The 19400-nt window shown below is 44.9% G+C and overlaps 4 protein-coding genes and 2 long non-coding RNA genes across 11 annotated transcripts; 2 read left to right on the forward strand and 4 right to left on the reverse strand.

Moving 5' to 3' along the window:
• Positions 1–9: 9 nt before the first annotated feature.
• On the reverse strand, positions 10–4827 carry LOC119126128 (decapping and exoribonuclease protein-like). Of its 3 annotated transcripts, XM_037257258.1 has the most exons (7): positions 4723–4827; positions 3950–4251; positions 3585–3814; positions 2988–3207; positions 686–821; positions 517–617; positions 244–368 (listed from the first exon to the last, which is right to left on the reverse strand). In XM_037257258.1, exons 2-7 carry the CDS (start codon positions 4243–4245, stop codon positions 260–262), a joined length of 1092 nt encoding a protein of 363 aa, XP_037113153.1. In that variant the 5' UTR covers positions 4246–4251; positions 4723–4827; the 3' UTR covers positions 244–259. The 3 variants fall into 3 exon arrangements, with proteins under 3 accessions (XP_037113151.1, XP_037113152.1, XP_037113153.1); XM_037257256.1 differs by lacking the exon at positions 4723–4827 and having other exon boundaries at positions 10–368; positions 3950–4276; XM_037257257.1 differs by lacking the exon at positions 4723–4827 and having other exon boundaries at positions 16–368; positions 517–611; positions 3950–4275.
• Positions 4828–4923: 96 nt separating this feature from the next.
• On the forward strand, positions 4924–6432 carry LOC119126176. Its single transcript, XR_005098605.1, has 2 exons — positions 4924–5054; positions 6015–6432. It is a non-coding gene; the product is annotated as an uncharacterized LOC119126176 (long non-coding RNA).
• A 1106-nt stretch (positions 6433–7538) lies between these two features.
• LOC119126117 (decapping and exoribonuclease protein-like) lies at positions 7539–11395 on the reverse strand. Of its 4 annotated transcripts, none has more exons than XM_037257227.1 (7): positions 11339–11395; positions 9288–9772; positions 8671–8900; positions 8231–8450; positions 8015–8150; positions 7855–7949; positions 7539–7733 (listed from the first exon to the last, which is right to left on the reverse strand). In XM_037257227.1, exons 2-7 carry the CDS (start codon positions 9731–9733, stop codon positions 7625–7627), a joined length of 1236 nt encoding a protein of 411 aa, XP_037113122.1. In that variant the 5' UTR covers positions 9734–9772; positions 11339–11395; the 3' UTR covers positions 7539–7624. The 4 variants fall into 4 exon arrangements, with proteins under 4 accessions (XP_037113122.1, XP_037113119.1, XP_037113120.1 ...); XM_037257224.1 differs by lacking the exon at positions 11339–11395 and adding an exon at positions 10806–10874; XM_037257225.1 differs by lacking the exon at positions 11339–11395 and adding an exon at positions 10806–10873 and having other exon boundaries at positions 8671–8897.
• A 347-nt stretch (positions 11396–11742) lies between these two features.
• LOC119126148 (serine/threonine-protein kinase 19-like) lies at positions 11743–14847 on the forward strand. Its single transcript, XM_037257297.1, has 7 exons — positions 11743–11860; positions 12043–12138; positions 12604–12746; positions 13165–13400; positions 13595–13692; positions 13805–13952; positions 14172–14847. Exons 2-7 carry the CDS (start codon positions 12045–12047, stop codon positions 14221–14223), a joined length of 771 nt encoding a protein of 256 aa, XP_037113192.1. The 5' UTR covers positions 11743–11860; positions 12043–12044; the 3' UTR covers positions 14224–14847.
• Positions 14476–18974, reverse strand: LOC119126154 (ras-related C3 botulinum toxin substrate 1). The gene is made up of 6 exons (XM_037257307.1): positions 18620–18974; positions 16624–16695; positions 16254–16371; positions 16112–16174; positions 15769–15928; positions 14476–15649 (listed from the first exon to the last, which is right to left on the reverse strand). Exons 1-6 carry the CDS (start codon positions 18652–18654, stop codon positions 15519–15521), a joined length of 579 nt encoding a protein of 192 aa, XP_037113202.1. The 5' UTR covers positions 18655–18974; the 3' UTR covers positions 14476–15518.
• Positions 16841–18568, reverse strand: LOC119126179. Its single transcript, XR_005098608.1, has 2 exons — positions 17937–18568; positions 16841–17598 (listed from the first exon to the last, which is right to left on the reverse strand). It is a non-coding gene; the product is annotated as an uncharacterized LOC119126179 (long non-coding RNA).
• Positions 18975–19400: the final 426 nt, after the last annotated feature.

Here is a 19400-nt window from a genome sequence, read left to right on the forward strand (position 1 = left end):
ACAATTTAATTCAGAGACTGAAAGTTTATTTCTTAATAAAGGTTTGACGCTTACGCCAGTTACTTCCTGGAATGAATCAACTCGCCCAACCTGCTTGTAAAACACAAAGGAGTGCCTGCATACTTTGCGGAGCTTCGACTGTTTCGCAAGCGGTGTAAAAAGATATGCAGTCATCCCTCATTTTTCGCTGGGGTTACGTTCCGAAAACAACCGGTGATAGGTGCAATCCGTGAAGTAGAGGGATTACTGTGGTGCCTCTTTAGCTCATTTCCGTCACGTACCATTCAGGCAGGAAAGAATAAATGGAGTCGCTGTGGATAGTGAAGGTCACGTCACTGCGCGCTTTTCGGGAGAACAGGTAGACCACACTGGAAGACCAGAGAGGAAAAAAAGCTTACAAAATGAAACTGTCCGAGTACTGGAACACAAATGCCGTAGAATTAGCGCAGATGTAGGAAATATGACATCTGTAAACGATCGTCAGCATTCACATAAGTCAAAGTACTTCCAACTCACCGAGGGTTGTCTCGGGTCACCACGCGCTTGACAAACGACAGAAACTCGCTGCAGAAGTTTAGGCACACCGACGGCCTCCAAGCCAAGTGCTCGCCCTGGCCCAGAGAAGACAAGTGCGTTCGTTGTGGGTACGGTTCTCTCGCCACGTGTGGCCGCGGGCAGCCTATACCTGAACCAGGTTTGGAATTTCGGCGGTGTGATAAGTCCGCACGGACACGATGACCCCATCATCATTCTTGAAGCCGGCCACGATGCGAGGGACTCCAAGGAGGATCGACTGTGCCCACCACTTGAGCAGCTTGAACCTGATGATGGAAAAATGCTCCCGAGTACAGTCGTATTATGAAGCTGGGGGGGAGGGGTGCTGAGTCACATGACTCGGGTTAAACACAAATTTTAGGACTCGCTCCGCTAAAAGCTACCTTGATTTAGACACGTCTTTCATCTGAGCTTCAAGGTCATTTTACACCTGTGTCAGATTCCATTATTATTGGTCTTTGAATCAAAGTTGACGTCACACCGATGTAGAAATCGACTCGTGAAAAAGCCAGACTGGATTTGGCATCGAGTTTGGCATCGACTTGCGCGGCATACATGACTCGATTCACGAACATCTCCTTATAGTCAGGCCTATAACAGTGGACTTCAGGTGAGACCCTTCACCACTTTCACCCCTCACTATCCGCAGTAATACTATTCTCTCCACAGACACCTTCAAGTTCCCAGGAACCACAATATCTCGGGACCTGAAATGGACCAGCCACATAGACTCTGTCCGGAAAAAGGCCCAGCAGAGGCTGTACTTTCTGAGACAGCTCAAGAAGTTCAAACTGCCGCGGGAGCTGCTGAAGACCTTCTATACTGCCATCATCAAGTCTGTCCTCTGCACCTCCATCACTGTCTGGTTTGGATCGGTCTCCAAACAAGACAAGCACAGACTGCAATGGACAATCAGGACTGCAGAAAAGATAATTAGAATCAACCTCCCATCTATCCAGGACTTGTACCAGTCCAGGACCAGGAAACCCAGACCCTTCTCACCCAGGTTGCAGTCTGTTGGAACTACTCCCCTCCCGACGGCATTATTCAAGATTCAAGAATTTTTATTCGCCATGTTTGAGCGTGCCAAACAAGGAACTTGACTTCGGTACATCACAGCCTCTGTTCAACATTTAGGTGACTAACAACACTCAGGACGTGTGAAAAATGACAAATATTCTCAAACATCCCCTGATCTTAAACTCCCAGGAGGGCAAGGAAAAACTCAAAACTCCAACTAGGAGAAATGAGAAACCTTGAGAAGAGACCACAGATGGGAGGATCCCTCTTCCAGGATGACCAGGCTGCAATGGATGCAGAGAGGACACATAGTACAATAGTGTAGACAATTCAAAAAAAGGTGTGGAGAGCAGGATGTTATTGCACAACAATGACTCTGAGACTAAGAGTGGTGTGAGTTCATCAGAGCGACAGCCTGGGGGAAGAAGCTGTCTCTGTGTCTGCTGGTTTTGGCGTACAGAGCTCTATAACGCTGTCCGGAGGGGAGTAGTTCAAACAGACTGCAACCTGGGTGAGAAGGGTCTGTAGAGATGTTAAAGTTAAGTTAAAGTTAAAGTCCCAATGATCGTCACACACACATCTGGGTGTGGTGAAATCTGTCCTCTGCATTTAACCCATCCCCGTGTGATTTTAATCCATCCCCTGGGGGAGAGGGGAGCAGTGAGCAGCAGCGGTGCCGCGCTCGGGAATCATTTGGCGATCTAACCCCCCAATTCCAACCCTTAATGCTGAGTGCCAAGCAGGGAGGCAATGGGTCCCATTTTTATAGTCTTTGGTATGACCCGGCCGGGGTTTGAACCCACAACCTTCCAGTCTCAGGGCGGACACTCTACCACTAGGCCACTGAGCTTGCACGTTTCCTAGTCCTGGACAGGTACAAGTCTTGGATAAATGGGAGGTTGATTCCAATGATCTTTTCTGCAGTCCTGATTGTACAGAGCTCTGTACGGCAAAACCAGCAGACACAGAGACAGCTTCTTCCCCCAGGCTGTCTCAGAGTCATTGCTGTGCAATAACATCCTGCTCTCCACACCTTTTTTGAATTGTCTACATTATTTGTACTGTGTCCTCTCTGCATCCATTGCAGCATGGTCATCCTGGAAGAGCGATCCTCCCATCTGTGGTCTCTTCTCAAGGTTTCCTCATTTCCCCTAGTTGGAGTTTTGAGTTTTTCCTTGCCCTCCTGGGAGTTTAAGATCAGGGGATGTTGGAGAATATTTGTCATTTTTCACATATGTCCTGAGTGTTGTTAGTCACCTAAATGTTGAACAGAGGCTGTGATGTACCGAAGTCAAGTTCCTTGTTTGGCACACTCAAACATGGCGAATAAAAATTCTTGAATCTTGAATCTTAAATCTCATGAAATGTGGGGAAACGTAATTTACGTGTGCTATTTTGGAGGCTTGACAAACCTGCGGAATTTGCTTCGCTGTTTATCTGTGCGCATCTGTCCTGATGTCTTGAGCTCCAGGTAGCAAGCGGGAGGAGCCAGGGCGTTGGGGTCTTTGTCCCGGCAGTCCACCTCGCCGGAGAACAGCAGCTTGTGGTCCGAGAGACTAGTTCGGACCACGCTGTAGAAGGCCTCGTTGGAGTTGACCACGCCGCTCGAATCGGGTAAGCCGTCAATGTTGTCTTTGGGGGGGACAAAACATTTTTGTCCCAAGCAATTCCCAAATAAGTAATGATATGTATACTAACAACTTGAAAACAATCACTTGTGGCGTGATACCTAGTTGCTTTTTTTTTCTGCGCCATAAAATGTCAAAGACACCACACTAATGTTGTCCAGTTGGTGTCAAGAAACACTGTTGAAGTTGATAAACTTTGTGTTTTGGGGAAGAGCTACAAAAGTTTAGCCTGGGTTGTTAGTGGCGATAAGGAGGTTTTCAATGCATCTGTAAACCTGTTAAGGTGAAGTAGGAGGAATTTGAAAGGATATGAAATTCTTTTGGGATTACACTTTAACTGCAAACAACAGAATCCCAGGCCGCCAACTAAGAAAGTCCTACCTGCGCATATGTACTGCTCAAACTTGAACCCCCAGTATATATTCTCATTGTGGCTCTCGGTGCGGTTCTGCCGGTCCTGGCAAGCGCTGCCGGTTTCCACTTCGTTGATGTAAATTACTCCTTTGAACTTTGTGACGGCCAGCGACCACTCAGTCAGAGCCTCATACGGTGTGCATAAAACCTTGGTCAAACGGCCTCGGGATGTCACAAAGTCAAAGTCATCCAAAGCACTGGGGAGGAAAAAAACAAACAAAAACACCAAGGGATATTGAGACCCAGAAGTAAGGTCACGTGGAGCCTGGAGATACTTGATTAATTGCTTCCATGACCTCGCTCGGATTAACGGCCGCCGGGTAGTAACTTACGATGACGCGGCTGCCTTCTGCATGAGGTTGGACTTATTGGCCAAGATCCAGTGCAGGATGTGTTCCAGGTTCTTCTTCACATTTTCATCTCTCCTTATGTAGCGGTCATTGTAGCCATCCCTCAGGTCAAAATTTGGGCTCTGCTCAGGTTTCACAAAGTATCGCATCTGACTCTTGTCGTGGTGGAAACTTCTCTGCGTGTCCAGGGAGAAGGAGCCCTCCTCCACTCGCTCTTTGAACGGAGGCTCCTTGCCTCCGTACGCCTCCTTTCTGGTGCTCAGCGTCTCACAGTACATCCTTGTCTGAAGGTGAGTGAGAGTGATCCAAATGAGAAGTGAGGCGGTTGAGCAAAAATCAGTTAGAAGCGGTGCAGGGCAGATGTATCATACATTTGAATTCCAGCGCAAGTTGGCTGGTGTGTGATTCCCTATTTTAAACAATGGGAATCCATAATTGCGTCTTCTTGCGTTCAAATGCCCACCATCCCAATTTCCGCACATGCACATTTTACTTCACTGAGTCAGGAACAACTCTCAGCATCGTACTGGTAGCTGTTGCCCCAATAAAAATATAGTGAGCATTTTGGACTTAGATCAGTACCGGTGTAGCTGACAGCCACTTAATCATCGAGGCTATATTCTCAGAGCTTTTCACCTCGAACATTTGCCCATAATCAAATGAAAGCATAAAGTAAGACATTAATAAGTAGATTTGCTTGATTTTCTACTCTATCAGCAATTTGAGCGCATAGAAATGGGAAGAGTCGCTCTCACCTTCTCCGAGATGGGGTGTGAACGTGTGACGATCCCACAGCACTGCTGAGACTTGTTTTATTCCTTCGGTTGGTTTCGTTTCCTCTGAAGTGGGACTCTGAGTTTCCATTCTCTGAGTGTTTGTTTCACTTTGGCAGAAACGAGGAACACATCTGCCAACAACATGACTTCACAAAGTGTTCAGTGGTCAGCCTGACCGAGGGCCTCATATCTTTGCTTTAACAAAGCTCTCTGTCTAGCTACAGAGTTCCTTTAACTTCCAATCATATACCTCCCTTCCTTTCTTATCTTCCTGTATATGCCTGCGAGAGGCCCTCACTAGTTATGAGTATGTTGGGATAATTTAAGTGAAGCCTTGGCCTGCCAGACCTGGAGGCCTTGTCTTTACATTTTATGACTTTCCTTTTGTTTAGATTTTTCCTTTTTAGTGACAGGGATGTCTTTTGATCCCTGTCAGCCATATGTCTCCTTCCTGTCCTTATGTTATCTGTGTGTTTTTGTTCCTGTAGGAGGCCTTCACTAACAATGAGCCGAGCTTATTTGCATAGGCGAAGTGTTCTTATTTGGTTCAAAGAACTTCATTCCTTTTATCTTACTGTAGGTTTGGTTCATAGATTGTTGTTGGTCAGAACTGTTTTTCTTTGTTAAGTGTTATATACAGTTTGAAGTAGTTGCGTACAAGTTATCCTATATTTACTCAATGTTTGTTTAAGGAACTGCATACCAGTTACCTTACATTTACTTAATGTGTGTTGAAGTGTTTAGGACAAGTTACTTATTATTATTGTGTGTTACTTTACCAAGTAGATAAAGTTACCCAAGGTTTAGTTGCATTGTTCCACAGGAAAGCGGCAATGGATGGATTTACCAAGTAGATAAAGTTACCCAAGGTTTAGTTGCATTGTTCCACAGGAAAGCGGCAATTCAAGTTATCTGATCCCACTCGAGGACAAATCAGCCAACCATGAGAAGAACAGTTGGTTGAGGAAGGAGGGCGAAGTCTGCGGGGGTCACGGGCCGATAATGAAGTGCTAATTCACACCACAATACATTCCTTAGCTGATAAGCGTTGCTACAGACACTATCTCCCCTCCCTTTAGTGTAGCAACGCCTCTGTAACCAGGGCAACCAAAACATTAAATAGAGGAGCACGTGAAGTGAGAACATGGAGATTGTAACTGAGTTTGCTCTCTCTATCGTTCTCCTCGCGAGTAAACCTGTTCTGGTTCTTTTCTCCTCTTCCTTCCAGCGTGTGGTTTAATGTCTGATTGTATTTAGACCTAACAGAGTAGAACGCCTTTGTTAAAGTGTTATAGAAAAGACATACATGTTGAAGTAGATGCATATAAGTTAGCCCATATTTACTCAATGTTTAAGTAACTCCATACAAATTATCTCACTTTTACTTAATATCTGTTAAGTGTTTGCACAAAAGGTATCAAATTATTTACTCAATATTATTATTGTGTGAAACTTAGCAAGAAAGTCTAGTTGCATTGTTCCACAGGAAAACGGCACTCAACACACTTCGAGATATCTAATCAGTCGAGGACGAGGCTGCCAACCGACTGAGGAGAGACTCTGCACTGCCGGGGTCACGGAAAGGCCAAGGTTCTGTTGGCCCGCTTTGTTAGCTAGGCAGCGTTGCTACAGCCACAAACTCCCCTCCCTTTAGTGTAGCAACGCTTTTGTAACCAGGGCAACCTAAAACATTAAAAAGAGTTGACAGCAGACTAAGAGCTCAGAACTGATGGAGATTGAGATTGTCTTCTCCTCTTTGATTCAGTATGTGACTTAATGTCTGATGGTACTTAGACCTGACACAAAGGACAAACATATGCCCCCCACCCCTAAGTGCAGGCCTGTTGGGTGAAAGGCCGGGTCCCTGCCAATTTTTCCCTTCAGTGAAGTAAATCTAGCTTGCACACAGTTTTTGGCCCGACATGAGACAATTTTGATGATGCCTGCTGTTTTGTTTTCAGTCCTCCCAAAAAGAAATCACGAGAATGAAATTACTTCTCTCTATTGTCCGAGAAGACGTTCACTACTTGACGCTTATGACACTTAGGGTATATTCAGACCTGACTGTTTGATCCAATTCAAAAGGACCAGAGTTTGATTCTAAGGCTGGTTCGGACCTTTTATGCAGGTGTGAATACACGAAAACGAATCCTGGTGCTCATTAAAGAACCAGACCGAGACCCACTTTTCAAAGTGGTCTCGGTTCGCTTCCAAAACAAACTCTGGTGCGGTTCGCTTCAGGTGTAAATACAAAAGGAGTAGATCTGAACCAACAGCTCAAATATGCAGAGCAGGAATACAGCACGTAGGACTCGCATGTTTTCCTCCATTTCCGGTTCTGTGCGCCGCCCTGGTCATTGCTGTCCAATGGGAGCACAGATCGTCACAAGCGTGGATGTGTTTACAAAATAAACTTCACTTGCAAAATGTACACTTTGAATAGGAATCGCACCAAACGAAAAAAATTAAGTCCGCTTTGAACAGAGCACTTCCAAACATGTAAACAATGGAATTTTTTAATTTCTTTGAAAAATAGCAGCAGATGATAGCCACTTTTGAAATTTCCACATGAGCGTGACATTTTAGCATTTCTCACGTTTCTCCCACACGCCGTGTTGCTAGGCCACAACACACACCTTCACCTGATTGCGGCACGCTGCATCAAAACGCGACAAGCTGCCAGCGCTTCTGTAAGAGCGCCGATGCTGCGGTTTCGACAGATCTTTGTGTGAACGTTTGTTGTTGCGTGTTCTTATTTAATCGGCCTTTAAAAAAAAAAAGGATCTGGAGTCGTTGTTGAGTGTTCTTATTTAATCGGCCTTTAAAAAAAAAAAGGATCTGGAGTCTTTGTTGAGCAAGGGCACCTCTCACGCGAGAATCTTTAGCTCATTTCCTTGACGTACCAGTCCGGCAGGAAAGAATAAGAGGTGTCCCTGTGGACCGAGTATGTCACATCACAGCCGGGATTCCACCCCAACAGATAGACCACTCTATAAAACACACCACTCATTTCAGCTCCTCATGATTTGTAACAAGATAATGTATGTATTATTACAGACAAACAAGGCAAAAATGTATTTTTTTTCCTCATTAAATATGCTGTGAGCTCACCGAGGATGGTCTTGGGTCGCCACACGCTTGACAAACGACAGGAAGTCGCTGCAGAAGTTCATGCAGACGGTTGGCCTCCAACAGTTGTCCTCGGCCTGCTCCACAAGATGCAGACACATCGCTGCCATTGTCCGCTTTGCATTACACGCGACCAACTCACCTTGATGAGCCGCGAAATCTCGGAGATGCGAAAGGTCTCCACGGAGACGACGACTCCGCGATCATCCCGGAAGCCAGCCACGACGCGAGGGACTCCGGGGAGGAAGGACTGTGCCCACCACTTGAGCAGCTTGAACCTGACGAGATCCAAGAGATTGGTTCATCCACGATGAGCCCCAAAACTGTGTCTGCCTATCTTGATTGCGTTTGACCCCACCTGTGAAAGTTGCGGCGCTGTTTGGGGGTGCGAATCTCCGCGGACGTCTTGAGCTCCACGTAGCAGGCGGGAGGTGCCGGAGCTCCCGAATCTTTGTCGCGGCAGTCCACCTCGCCGGAGAAGAGTAGCCTGTGATCCGAGAGACGCGTTTGCACCACCGTGCAGAAGGCCTCGTTGGTGTTGACCGTGCCGCTCGAATCGGGGTAGCCGTCAATCTTATCTTGTAAGTCAAAACAATTTCATTCGACTTGGTGATATTCATCTACTCAGCCAAAGACAGTTACCATGTTACGGATGTCTCGCAATAATTATGCTGGTGAAGCCTGCTTTCGCTGAAATGCCACATCCCTCTGCAGTTGAGTAAACAACCCAGTCCCGACATATGAGGAAACATGCTACGTTTGGGTCTGAGCATAAAAGTATACAAGGTGCCTCCCTACCTGCACACATGTACTGCTCAAACTTGTAGCCCCAGTACATCATTTCCCGGTGTCTCCCGGTGCGATTCTCTCGGTCCCGGCGAGCGGCATCTGTTTCCACCTCGCTGACGTAGAGGGTGCCCTTGAAATTGGTGACGGCCAGCAACCAGCCCTCCTGCGTCTCGTAGGGCGTGGTCAAAAGTTTGGTCAAATGGCCTCGCCACGTCACAAAGTCCACATCGAAGCCTCTGCTGGGAGACAAAGAAAAAAAAAAGTAAGTGTGGCCACGTGCTTCTATTTTCGTCCAAATTGTATTGCGGAACTTCTGCTTTCGCATGGATACGGATTCAAAGCAGCAAAGCTAGCGGACTAAAAGGCTAAGCTACTGCTATGTGGCTCTTAATAGGCAATGCCATTCAATTAAAGCATGAAATCATGATGCAAAAACTCTTTTGATTTGGCACATTCTGTCTAGTTGCTATGACTGTGTTTTGTATAAGGTACAGTTTGGCGTACTGCTTGAAGAATTTCCATTCATTTAAGTAATTTAGTTTTAGGTTGCGATTGCTGTTGTGAAACAAATCCAAATCGCGTCTGTATTGTGACATCATAAGTCCGCAATTCCCACCTCTACTTACGATGAAGACGACGCGTCCGACCTCCGTGTCAGCTTCGGTCTGTTGGCCAGGATCCATCGGAGGATGTGGTCCAGCTTTTCCTTCACGCTTTCGTCTCTCTTTACATAACGGTCCCTATACCCTTGCCGCAGGTTAAAGTATGGGCTTTTCTCAGGTTCCACGTAGTACCTCATCTGCCTGCTATCGTTGAAGAACCTGCGTTCTGAGTCTAAGGAAAAGCAACCAACTTCGACTGGCTGCTTGTACAGGGGGAAGTCTCTTTCGTACAGCTCACTGCTGGTGCTCAAAGTTTGAGGGCTCGGTGGCCCAGAGGAGCGGTGCTGCTGGTGGTTTGGTTTGGAAGATTTACTATGTTCTCTGTCATTTTGTTCATGATCATCTCTCCATTTCTTGCATGGTTGCTGCTGGTGCTGAAAGCTGGAATTGTGGGATCGGTGCTGGTTCATGTTTGCCTGATATGGAGACAACGTAAAATCATTCCAATCCTGCAAAAAATTAAGAGAAAGTACAAGAAATGATGCAGTGAAGAATTTCGATTGATAAGTCACGAGTAGCGGGTAAGAAAATGCAGGGTTGTCCAAAATACATTGTTAGAATAAAGAGAGACAGGCGTGATGTTACATCACAAATGTGCTACTGGAAGAAGGGTAAAAAAATCCCACAAATTGCACTTAGAAACGTTGTGGAAGGCCTCTAAGGGAGGAGTTACAGCTGTTATTACAGCAAAGGATATTTTATTTTAATGTAATTTTAAACGCTAAGTCAGAATGGAATGACAGATGATACTTTACGCAACTTAGTGTAGTTGCATACAATAATATTGCATATGGACGCGGGTGCATGTGCACTCATCAACTGATAGTGTTGGGGAGCCTGAGGACTGTATAGGGGGTTGGCTCAGAAGGTTATGCTCTTTTCGCCCCCGAGTGCTGGTCAGAACACAGGATGGAAGACGTGGTTCAGTTTTGGTTGCTTTAATGGATAATTGGCAAAAAGATGATAGAAGGATGGTAGTAAGGTCGTAAGGATGTGAGAGCAAGTGTGTGTAGTGTACATGGGTGCGTGTTTGAGTGTGTGATCCTTGTGTGTATGATTCTTATGTGATTCTTGTGGGTGTGTGAAGTGTGTGGTTCTGCAACAGACAGAAATACAGCACGTATGTCACAAGCTCGACTTCTGACGGCACACATTACATAACTGACTGGACGTAACTGCTCCACTATACTAAACTAACCATGAATGAAATACTCTCGACAACACACCAAGCATAAGTCATCAAGACAAACAAATACATTTGCTGGCGACCGTTAGTCATGCGTGTACGCTGCTCGTACAATGCGAGGCAAACTTAAAGGAGCGCGCCGGAGCTGTCAATCAAACTGCGATCGGACACACGACACAACAGTGGACAGTAGTAACAATTAAATGTATGTGCTCACTTTGAGTCAGAAACGCACAATATCACGGCAAACACGCTCAGTCGATATCAGCAACTTCTAACTCCCGTCTGTAACTTACCGCTGCGCAAAAAGCTGCAACAATCGCGATGCAACAAACTGCAACAATGGCAATGAGGTAAATCACGCGAGACTTAAGGCGCAGTGACGTAACTTTCCGACGCGACAACATTCAACCCAAAATATATATTGATTTCCAGCATCAACATAGGAACCTTTCTAACAGATAGACTAAAACAAATTAATTCCATCCGTACATAATCAACGTTTATAGCACTTAAGTCACTTACCTCAGAAGAATACCCCAGCCGGTAACACGGTTTAAGAATACAAAAGTAGTGACATTTTTCTGATTTATTACCAGTCGGAGTCGTAAGGTAAACGTAGGACAATGGTTCTTAACCGAACCGAGATACCGAACCCCACCAGTTTCATATGCGCATTCACCGAACCCCTCTTTAGTGGAATTTTTTTTAATTTTTTTCAAATTCAAGACATCACTGTTTATTACTGGTGCACAAAATGAGCTATGCATGAACATCACATTGTTTAAAGAACATAACACAATGCATGAACTCAAAACAAATTACATACCTGCAAATCAGTGTGAATTCTGCTGTTGCCTTTGCGAGACCAGTTCAGATATGCATCGTCACGAATTTACACAATAAATCAGGTGTGTTTGGACCTCCGCAGTGGAGGCTCTGCCGAACCCCTGAGACCGACTCACCAAACTTCTAGGGTTCGATCGAACCCAGGTTAAGAAAAAAGAAAAGGGACGTAATGGAAGCTAGGAAGCTAGCTAGCTAGCGGTTCGTGGTTCGATTTACTTCCAAACAGCGACCTGTGCTGTAAAAATGTGTCACTGCCGTTTGTTTCGGAACCTAGATCGCATCATTAAGGCAAAACCTGCTAGTTAGATTCGTAAAAATCAGCCCAAAATAAACACAACACCACATCCGGGTCACACAGGTAGCATGTTTGACCATAGATGGCAGTATTGCCATTGAATTTGTATTTCAGTAGAAGAAGAAAAATCCACGTCAATATTTTCGGCATGTAATGTCAAGCTAGTTCTATCGAAATGATGTATAGATGTCTACTATTGCCTCCCAGGTAAGTGCTTAAAGAAACGACGTGTTGTTGCAAATCACATCCCACTATTTTCTTATCACTTTCCATGTTCCTAGTTGGAATAGAATGTAACTTGTAAATTATCCGAATAAAAAAATTAATATCTTTCTTTGTACCAGCTGAAACGAAATTGAAGTTGTATAACATATTTTCTACATTCTCAGGTATGAACAGGAAACGAGCTCTAGTTTCCGATTTTTTCAAGGTGAAGAAAAGCCGAACCGCCACCGAGAAGTTTGGTCTCGAGTGTGAGGAACAAGGTGGGTGCCACTGCTAGGGTGACCAGATTTGGGTTTCTAAAAAGGAGGACACTTTTTCTTGTGGAGGGGGAATTAATCGGAGTACCGGTGTTTATTATGACACAAATGACATGGTGTATGTATAGCAATGGCATTTATTGGCCCGAATAACACAAAACAACATATGTACATTAACCAAAACATATTTATACTAACAAAAACATATATACATTGACATTTTTGAGTTTTATAGTTTTACACTAAGTAAAAAAAAGATAAAAGAAATACAGCCATCGGTGCAGCATTTGGAAAATAAATTCTGGCCGGGCAACGTTAGCCTCGGCGACTCTCACGGGCATTCCCCCGCCCGCTGCGACAACGTATACCCCCCCGCTACTTTTCCGTGCTTTTTCACATTTGCCATTCTCATCCCTGGTTTTAAGTGGCCATAGTTATAGTTGGGTCAAAAATGCTTTCCAACCCAAGGTCCGACTGATGTCCGAGCTAGCCTGGAGTACCTCATGACGCTGTCCCCCAGAAAGCTTTTCAATGACGCTTTGCCTCAAATTGTACTCAAGCACCAACTATACAGCATTCACCATGACAAGACTCAGGTGGACAAAGAAGTGGTGAGATTACTTTTTTTTTCTCAATTTCAAAGCGATTTATTCTTGTTGTAATAGCGTATCTGTGACATGCTTTTGTCCAAATATGTCAAGAGATGTAAATTACACTACACACCCTTTTTGTTCCTGTACTTGACTGATGGACTACCCTGCATCTGGAGCCAGAGAGCAGCCATCTTACATCGCCACTCTTAGTGACGTTCTTTGTTTACTTTTCGCTGAAAACACTGTTTTATGCGTGTTTTATGAAGACTCCCCTTATGGAGTAGCGGGAACCTTTTAAGCAATGAACTTCACTGTTTGCATAATTTATCGAACGCCTTTTAATCAGGAAGGGCTAACTTCGGTCTGTGAAAGCATTTGCCTCGCACTCGTTACCTCGATGGACTGAGTGTAAAAAGCACATACAAAACGCCTACAGAATAAACTGCGCGAGGATGGGGAGCTGCTCATGTTCCAGCTTGGCTTTGACGCCGAGGCGTACGGCCTGGTCTTCACGTCCGACTACAAGGCCAAAGTGTCCGCCGCAGAGGAGGGCAGAGAGACTCGAGGGACCGTGGACAAGTTCTTGGAGAGAGTGTTGTCTCCTTGCACGCATTTGAGCTTCAACAAAGACCAAATGATCAGGGAGTTCCTCTTCACAGATGCTGAAATCACGTATGTGAAGAAAAAAAAAAGTGAAATATTTTGAATATTTGATGGTGAAACTTAAGGCCTTTGCTAGTTAGTGTAATTGTTCATGTGGCATTTGCATTAAATCTCCTGTTCACAGTTGCCTTTGTGATGGTAACCAGAGCACAGGGTAGTAATAGAGCAAGAAAAAAATCAACAATTTTTGGGTTGGCCTCCAGGCAACTGGTGAAGGCCGGGGTCTTGACTGTGAGGGATGCTGGCAGCTGGTGGCTTTCCATTCCCAACTCTGGCAGATTCACCAAACACTTCATCCAAGGTAGTTGAGATATACTCGGACGGATTTATCTTGGTCACATTGATAACTGAAAGTGTGACATGGTGCTGAAAAGTTTTTCAGTAAACGGCCAAACGCTGTCGCCTCCTGCTAGGTCGCAAAGGCGTGCTGGGCATGGTGAAGAAGTCCAGGTACGGAGAAGCCTTGCAGGCCGAGCTTGAGGGGAGGCGGACCACCTCGCAAGTTAAATTCCACATCAAGTACCACATCCACGATCTTGTTGGCGCCGAGCTGGTGGACAGGCAAGTGGCCGTCTCGTGTTCTGTTATCCAGAATTGTCGACATCCGTGTACAGTGGAACAGTTCAGAGTTTAAGAAAAATATTTTTGGGGGAGAACACGTCTCAAGTCAAATAGAACTTGAATTCTTCTGTCTGACAATTATTCAAAGGAAATTACGATCCAAATTTATATTTGCAACTGAATTCTGAAAAGAAACACTTTTTTTCTCTCTCTCTCCAGCATACGGACAACTTCGGGAACTTTGTTACGATTTGTTGACAAAGCGAAATAAGCTGCTCATCTTGTAACGTGTCCGCAAAACCTTCGAAAGGGTCCATCTATTATATACTTTGTTCTTGTCAGGATTTGGATTTAAGTAATAAAAGTCACCTGCATTATTTGTTTGAATTGCGTTGGGCATATCAGTTAGCTAGCTGCCAGGCCTAAAGTCAGTCGACTCTGATGTGACTTAATGAAGAAGGGAGACAAGAAAGTATGTATCACCGAGTCAAAAGTGTATTTTTAACGATGGATGACAACCCTGTTCAATTCTATTGGACTTTATTGGCTTTTTCAAAGACACAAGAAAGTGACAACCGCTTTGTATCTATAAAAACGAAAGCAGTCACAAAGACGTTGGCTTGACTTAAAGCACAGCTTGATATCTGAACACAAAAAACAACAGATGAGCGATGGTTCCTTTAACCCCTTGTACTTGGAAAGAAGCAAAAAAATATATAGTGATACTAATGTTAACATTTTTCAGTATACATCGCACTTGCATGCCATCGGCGTTGAGACACAAAGTAGAGAGGTTAACGTCGGGTTAGTTGTTAGAGGTGGCGAACGAAAAAGCATATTCCTAGTGTTAGTCCAAAAATACAGTGAGTGGAGTGTAAGATACACAAAAAAAAAATCACATATAGCAACAAAGAGTAGTACACTCTACTATGCCAAAATTGACAGTAGTTTTGTTTGCTAACAGACACAGATGCTCATTGTCTAAGTGACTTCACTTTGCCAGTAGTGATGCGATTGAAAAAAATAAAAAGGTTGCTGATAAATGCCCAAGGAGCATCAATGGTGCTCTTGATTCCCCGCCACCAAAAGTTCAAAAAAATCTACATTGTGACAGTTTGCAACATAGCTGGGGGGGAGGGGGGGGGATGCTTTGCCTGGATGGTTTTAGGAGCGTTTGCGGGTTAATAGCACTGTCGGTGTAAAAAAGTAATTGCTGGTGAGGGAGCAAACAGCAGCGCGGATACATTTCCGGAAGCGTGAGGCTGCGTTTTGCAACCCGAGTCCCGCTGACAAGAACTCGGACTGTAAACAAAATGAGAGCAGCGAATGGATCAAACGCAAGGCCTCAAAGTTTGACATTTCCATTCTCATCTCAGCGGTACACAACGTAACGATCCTCGCAATGTCGACTCAATATCTGAACGGGAGAAAGTAGTCGCTCGAACCGCCGCGGCTACGTTTACAGGAAGCAATATGTACGGCGTTATCTGGTGGCTGTGTATACTGGCGTTGTTTCCGCTGGCGTCGTTTTCACCGTCGCGCCTCCCGCCACCGCCAGGATCGACCTTAGAGAAGGCTGCACTTCTTGCCCTTCTTCTTCACGGGCGGCGGGCACAGGACGGCGCGGATGGCCTCATCAAACACAGTTTTAAGGCCACGCTGGGTCAGGGCCGAGCACTCCAGGTACTTGACGGAACCTGAGTGGGTGGGCGAGACATCCGGTGCAACACAACAATGCTAAATAAGTGCGGACGGCCGTGGCATCTGCTTCCTCCGGAGCTGATGACAATTTGTATTTTATTTGGGAGGTACTTACCAATCTCTTTGGCCATGGCAAGGCCTTGGGGATAGGTGATTGGAGTCAGTTTCTTCTCCTTCAGCTTCTCGATGGTGTCTTTGTCATCTCTCAAATCCAACTTGGTGCCCACCAAGATGATGGGGGTGTTGGGACAGTGATGTCTCACCTCAGGGTACCACTGCCGGCCAAAGTTAGCAGAGTTAACCAAAACCAACCAAAGTAGTAAGACTGAAAAAACATTTTAGTTAACTCGTGTTTAAGAAACGAAAACAAACAATATTCTGGTAAAAACAGCCTCTGTGTGTGTTTCGCGTTCCTGATGGGCTTCAAAACAGATTCAGGCGGCATCACGTTGACTCACCTTGGCGCGAACGTTTTCAAAGGAGGCCGGACTAACGAGCGAAAAGCAGATGAGGAACACATCCTGGCGGGCGGGGAGAAACGCTAACGTCAGAGTGCCAAATGCTAATGCGGTTGTGTGCGCTCGCCGTTCCGGTCAGTACCGTTTGGGGGTAGGAGAGCGGGCGCAGCCTGTCATAGTCCTCCTGTCCCGCCGTATCCCAAAGGCCTAGGTTCACCGGCTTGCCGTCCACCATCACGTTGGCAGAGTAGTTGTCAAAGCTGAGAGAATTCACAGATGCACGTGTACAGACTCAAATCTGATTTTTTTTTTTTTTTTTTACAATTGAATTGGAAATCAGAAAACTTCTCCACTTGATGCATTAAGTCAGGAACTTTCCAATTCATGAAAAATACATGAAAAAATCTAGACCCCTCAGGAAGCTTGAGAAACGAGGGGAGGGGCGTGTATCGCCACAGGGCGCCTTATCTCTGACCGCCATGGTCATGAGGAGGAAGACGAAGGCCACTCACACAGTGGGGATGTACTCTCCGGGGAAGGCATTGGTGGTGTAGCTGATGAGCAGGCAAGTCTTACCCACGGCCCTGCAGGAAGGACAGAGAAAAGCAACCAATGTTCAACTGTTTGGAACACTTACTGCATTTGGACTGTACGCAATACTGCCAAATGTCTGTCTGCTCGGATTGTAAATGCACTGGAGTTGAAAAATGTGTCTTTAAAAAAAAAAAAAAAAAAAGCATTGTGATGATAGCAATGAGGAAACACACGTGGATATCCTTAGAACAGGAAATGAAAAATAGTGACGGGAAAGTCACATTTGCATTTTTTGGACTTTGTTCAACTGTATTGCACAATACATAAACTGTCAAACTTGCCCAAGCAGATGTAAATACTTTACAGCGGTACTTAGAAATTCAATTAGTTCCATGACAACGCTCATAGCAAATCAGTTGTGCCCATAAAACTGAATTGAAATGTTCAGACTACAGTCCAGCACAAAAAAAAAAAAGCCAGAATGACAAACAGAAAGTAGCTTTACTTCTCTTACCCCTATTAACCTTTACAGTTCATAAAATAACTACTTCAACTTGTAGCGCCTTCCAGAGAAATACAAATGTTTCTATACAGATACTGTAATATGGGTCATCTTCAAAGATGTTGTGTTCTGTTCTGGCTTGATACTGCACAGACGTTAACTTCCCGTTCCACTCGCTTGACAGTGAAATGACATGACATATTTGTTAATGTTTTCCAATGGTTACAGATCAAGCTAGAAAGAGACATTTTATTTCTGATGGCGCCAGATAAGTAACGTCAGGCATTATCAAATGTTTTACTTTGTTTTAGGTTTACTGTACATTTAACTTCTTCTAATGAACACCAAAACGTGTTGACACCTTTCTCTACCCATTATCTGTCTGTCAAACATCCTTTTTAAGCTTGGCAAGTGGATAATTTCCCTCCCCATTTGTTTGGCAGTTAATAACCTATACCAGGGGTGTCAAACTCATTTTTTTCGCGGGCCGCATTGTAGTCATAGCTTCTTTCGGAGGGCCATTATGACTGTCAACCCAAATAAATGTACGAGCACCTCATATTATATACAATAAAAGTTACAAAACAAACTGACAAATAACTCGTTTTCAAATCAGAGGAGTAAAAATTGGTCAAATATATATAAAAAAAAAAAGATATTAAAAGTGAAGACAATTTGCAATTCTAGTACTGACACACGAATTTGATGCACAATTTGTCTTCGCGGGCCACATAAAATGATGTGGCGGGCCGTATCTGGCCCCCGGGCCTTGAGTTTGACACCCGTGACCTATACGATTAATGCAATATTTTGTGGAAGTGATGCTAGCAGTTTAGACAAGCGACAGTCTAGTTCTATTCCCTGTGGGAAAAATGACAAAGGGAAGCAAGTAAGCACGAAATTAAAGCCTCAGGTCAACATGACAAATGTCCAACGTCGTGCGCGTATGCTGCAGATGTTGGCGGCGGTGTGTCAAAATCAAGGTGAAAAGGAACACCGCCAGTAGATCCATGCATGACTCTGCTGCTGTGGCATTTGCCGCCGCCACCACCACCACACCCAGAACAAGTTAGAAACGCGCACGCGCGCCCTCCCACGCGTTCCAAGATATCTCACACGCACGAGCTCATTTGGAGCCCAAAGCGAAAGGAATGCAAACATACGGTGACCGCCAAGGCATGCAAAATTAAAATAAAACGAGACCATTCTGGGAGTACAAATTGAGTCCCAACTTTTGAAGCAGAGCCAACATCAGTACCAACATTCATTTAAAACACAAAAATACCGACATGCTAACTTTTACGATTGAACAATTTACAGCCAAGTTGAGGGAGCACGAAAGATGCGTTAAATGTTAAACACGCAAGTTGACGCAGTCGCTCGGCTATTCTTGTGCAACGTCTAGAAAATTGTATTATTATGATTACCAATTAAAGTGCAGAGGCCGACTGCCTCGCCCTCGATTGACTTACCCGTCCCCGACAACGACACACTTGATGGCCTGCATTGCGCCGCGCTCGATGGAGGAATGCTAAAAGGTTAGCTCCAGGAGCTAGCCGACGTTAGCTCGCAAGTCTTCCCTTTGTCCGCTATGGCTTCGCCGCTCAAATGGCCCGCAAGCTTCGCACCAGGCGGTCCGTTGAAGTCGCGCAAGTGCTCCGAAGATACGGAAAGAGGCTGTCGTGGAATTTATGGCAACTTATGGAGGAGATTTACACAACTCTTTGATGCGGGTGGTTCCCTCGCTTACATTCCCATGCTGTCGAACGGTAAGCTAACGAAGCAAAACAGCGGCCACCACCCCTAAGAAGAAGGGAGAGGGAGAAAAAAAAAAACAGCTACCGCCCCCAGATGGTGCATCCGGGCTACGGGAGCGTTACTCCCACGATTTATCTTAAAATAGACATATTCTACTTCAATTAATTATATTATATCCGTAAATGTAATGAATTAATTTGAAGGTAAACTACTATTTTGAACAAAAGCAAAATTTTAGGTTTGCGGCGCGTTAAGCTATATAAGGAAAATGCCAGGCGGAAGACTTAATGTGTTACACTTACTGTTGCTCGAGCGGACTTCTGTCTTGCAGGCTGGTTCTCTAATTCCGGGAAGTGACAGCCAATATGCAATTTTTTCAAAATCAGGATCAGGTTACATCACCTTGAATGAATCACCAATACTGTACAAAACTGCAATATAATGACAAGCAACTGTGCCACGGACATCATAGAGGACCAGTGCTCTGGCCCGTGA

This window comes from Syngnathus acus, chromosome 8 (genome assembly GCF_901709675.1).
Source record: "Syngnathus acus chromosome 8, fSynAcu1.2, whole genome shotgun sequence".
Classification (NCBI taxonomy): domain Eukaryota; kingdom Metazoa; phylum Chordata; class Actinopteri; order Syngnathiformes; family Syngnathidae; genus Syngnathus; species Syngnathus acus.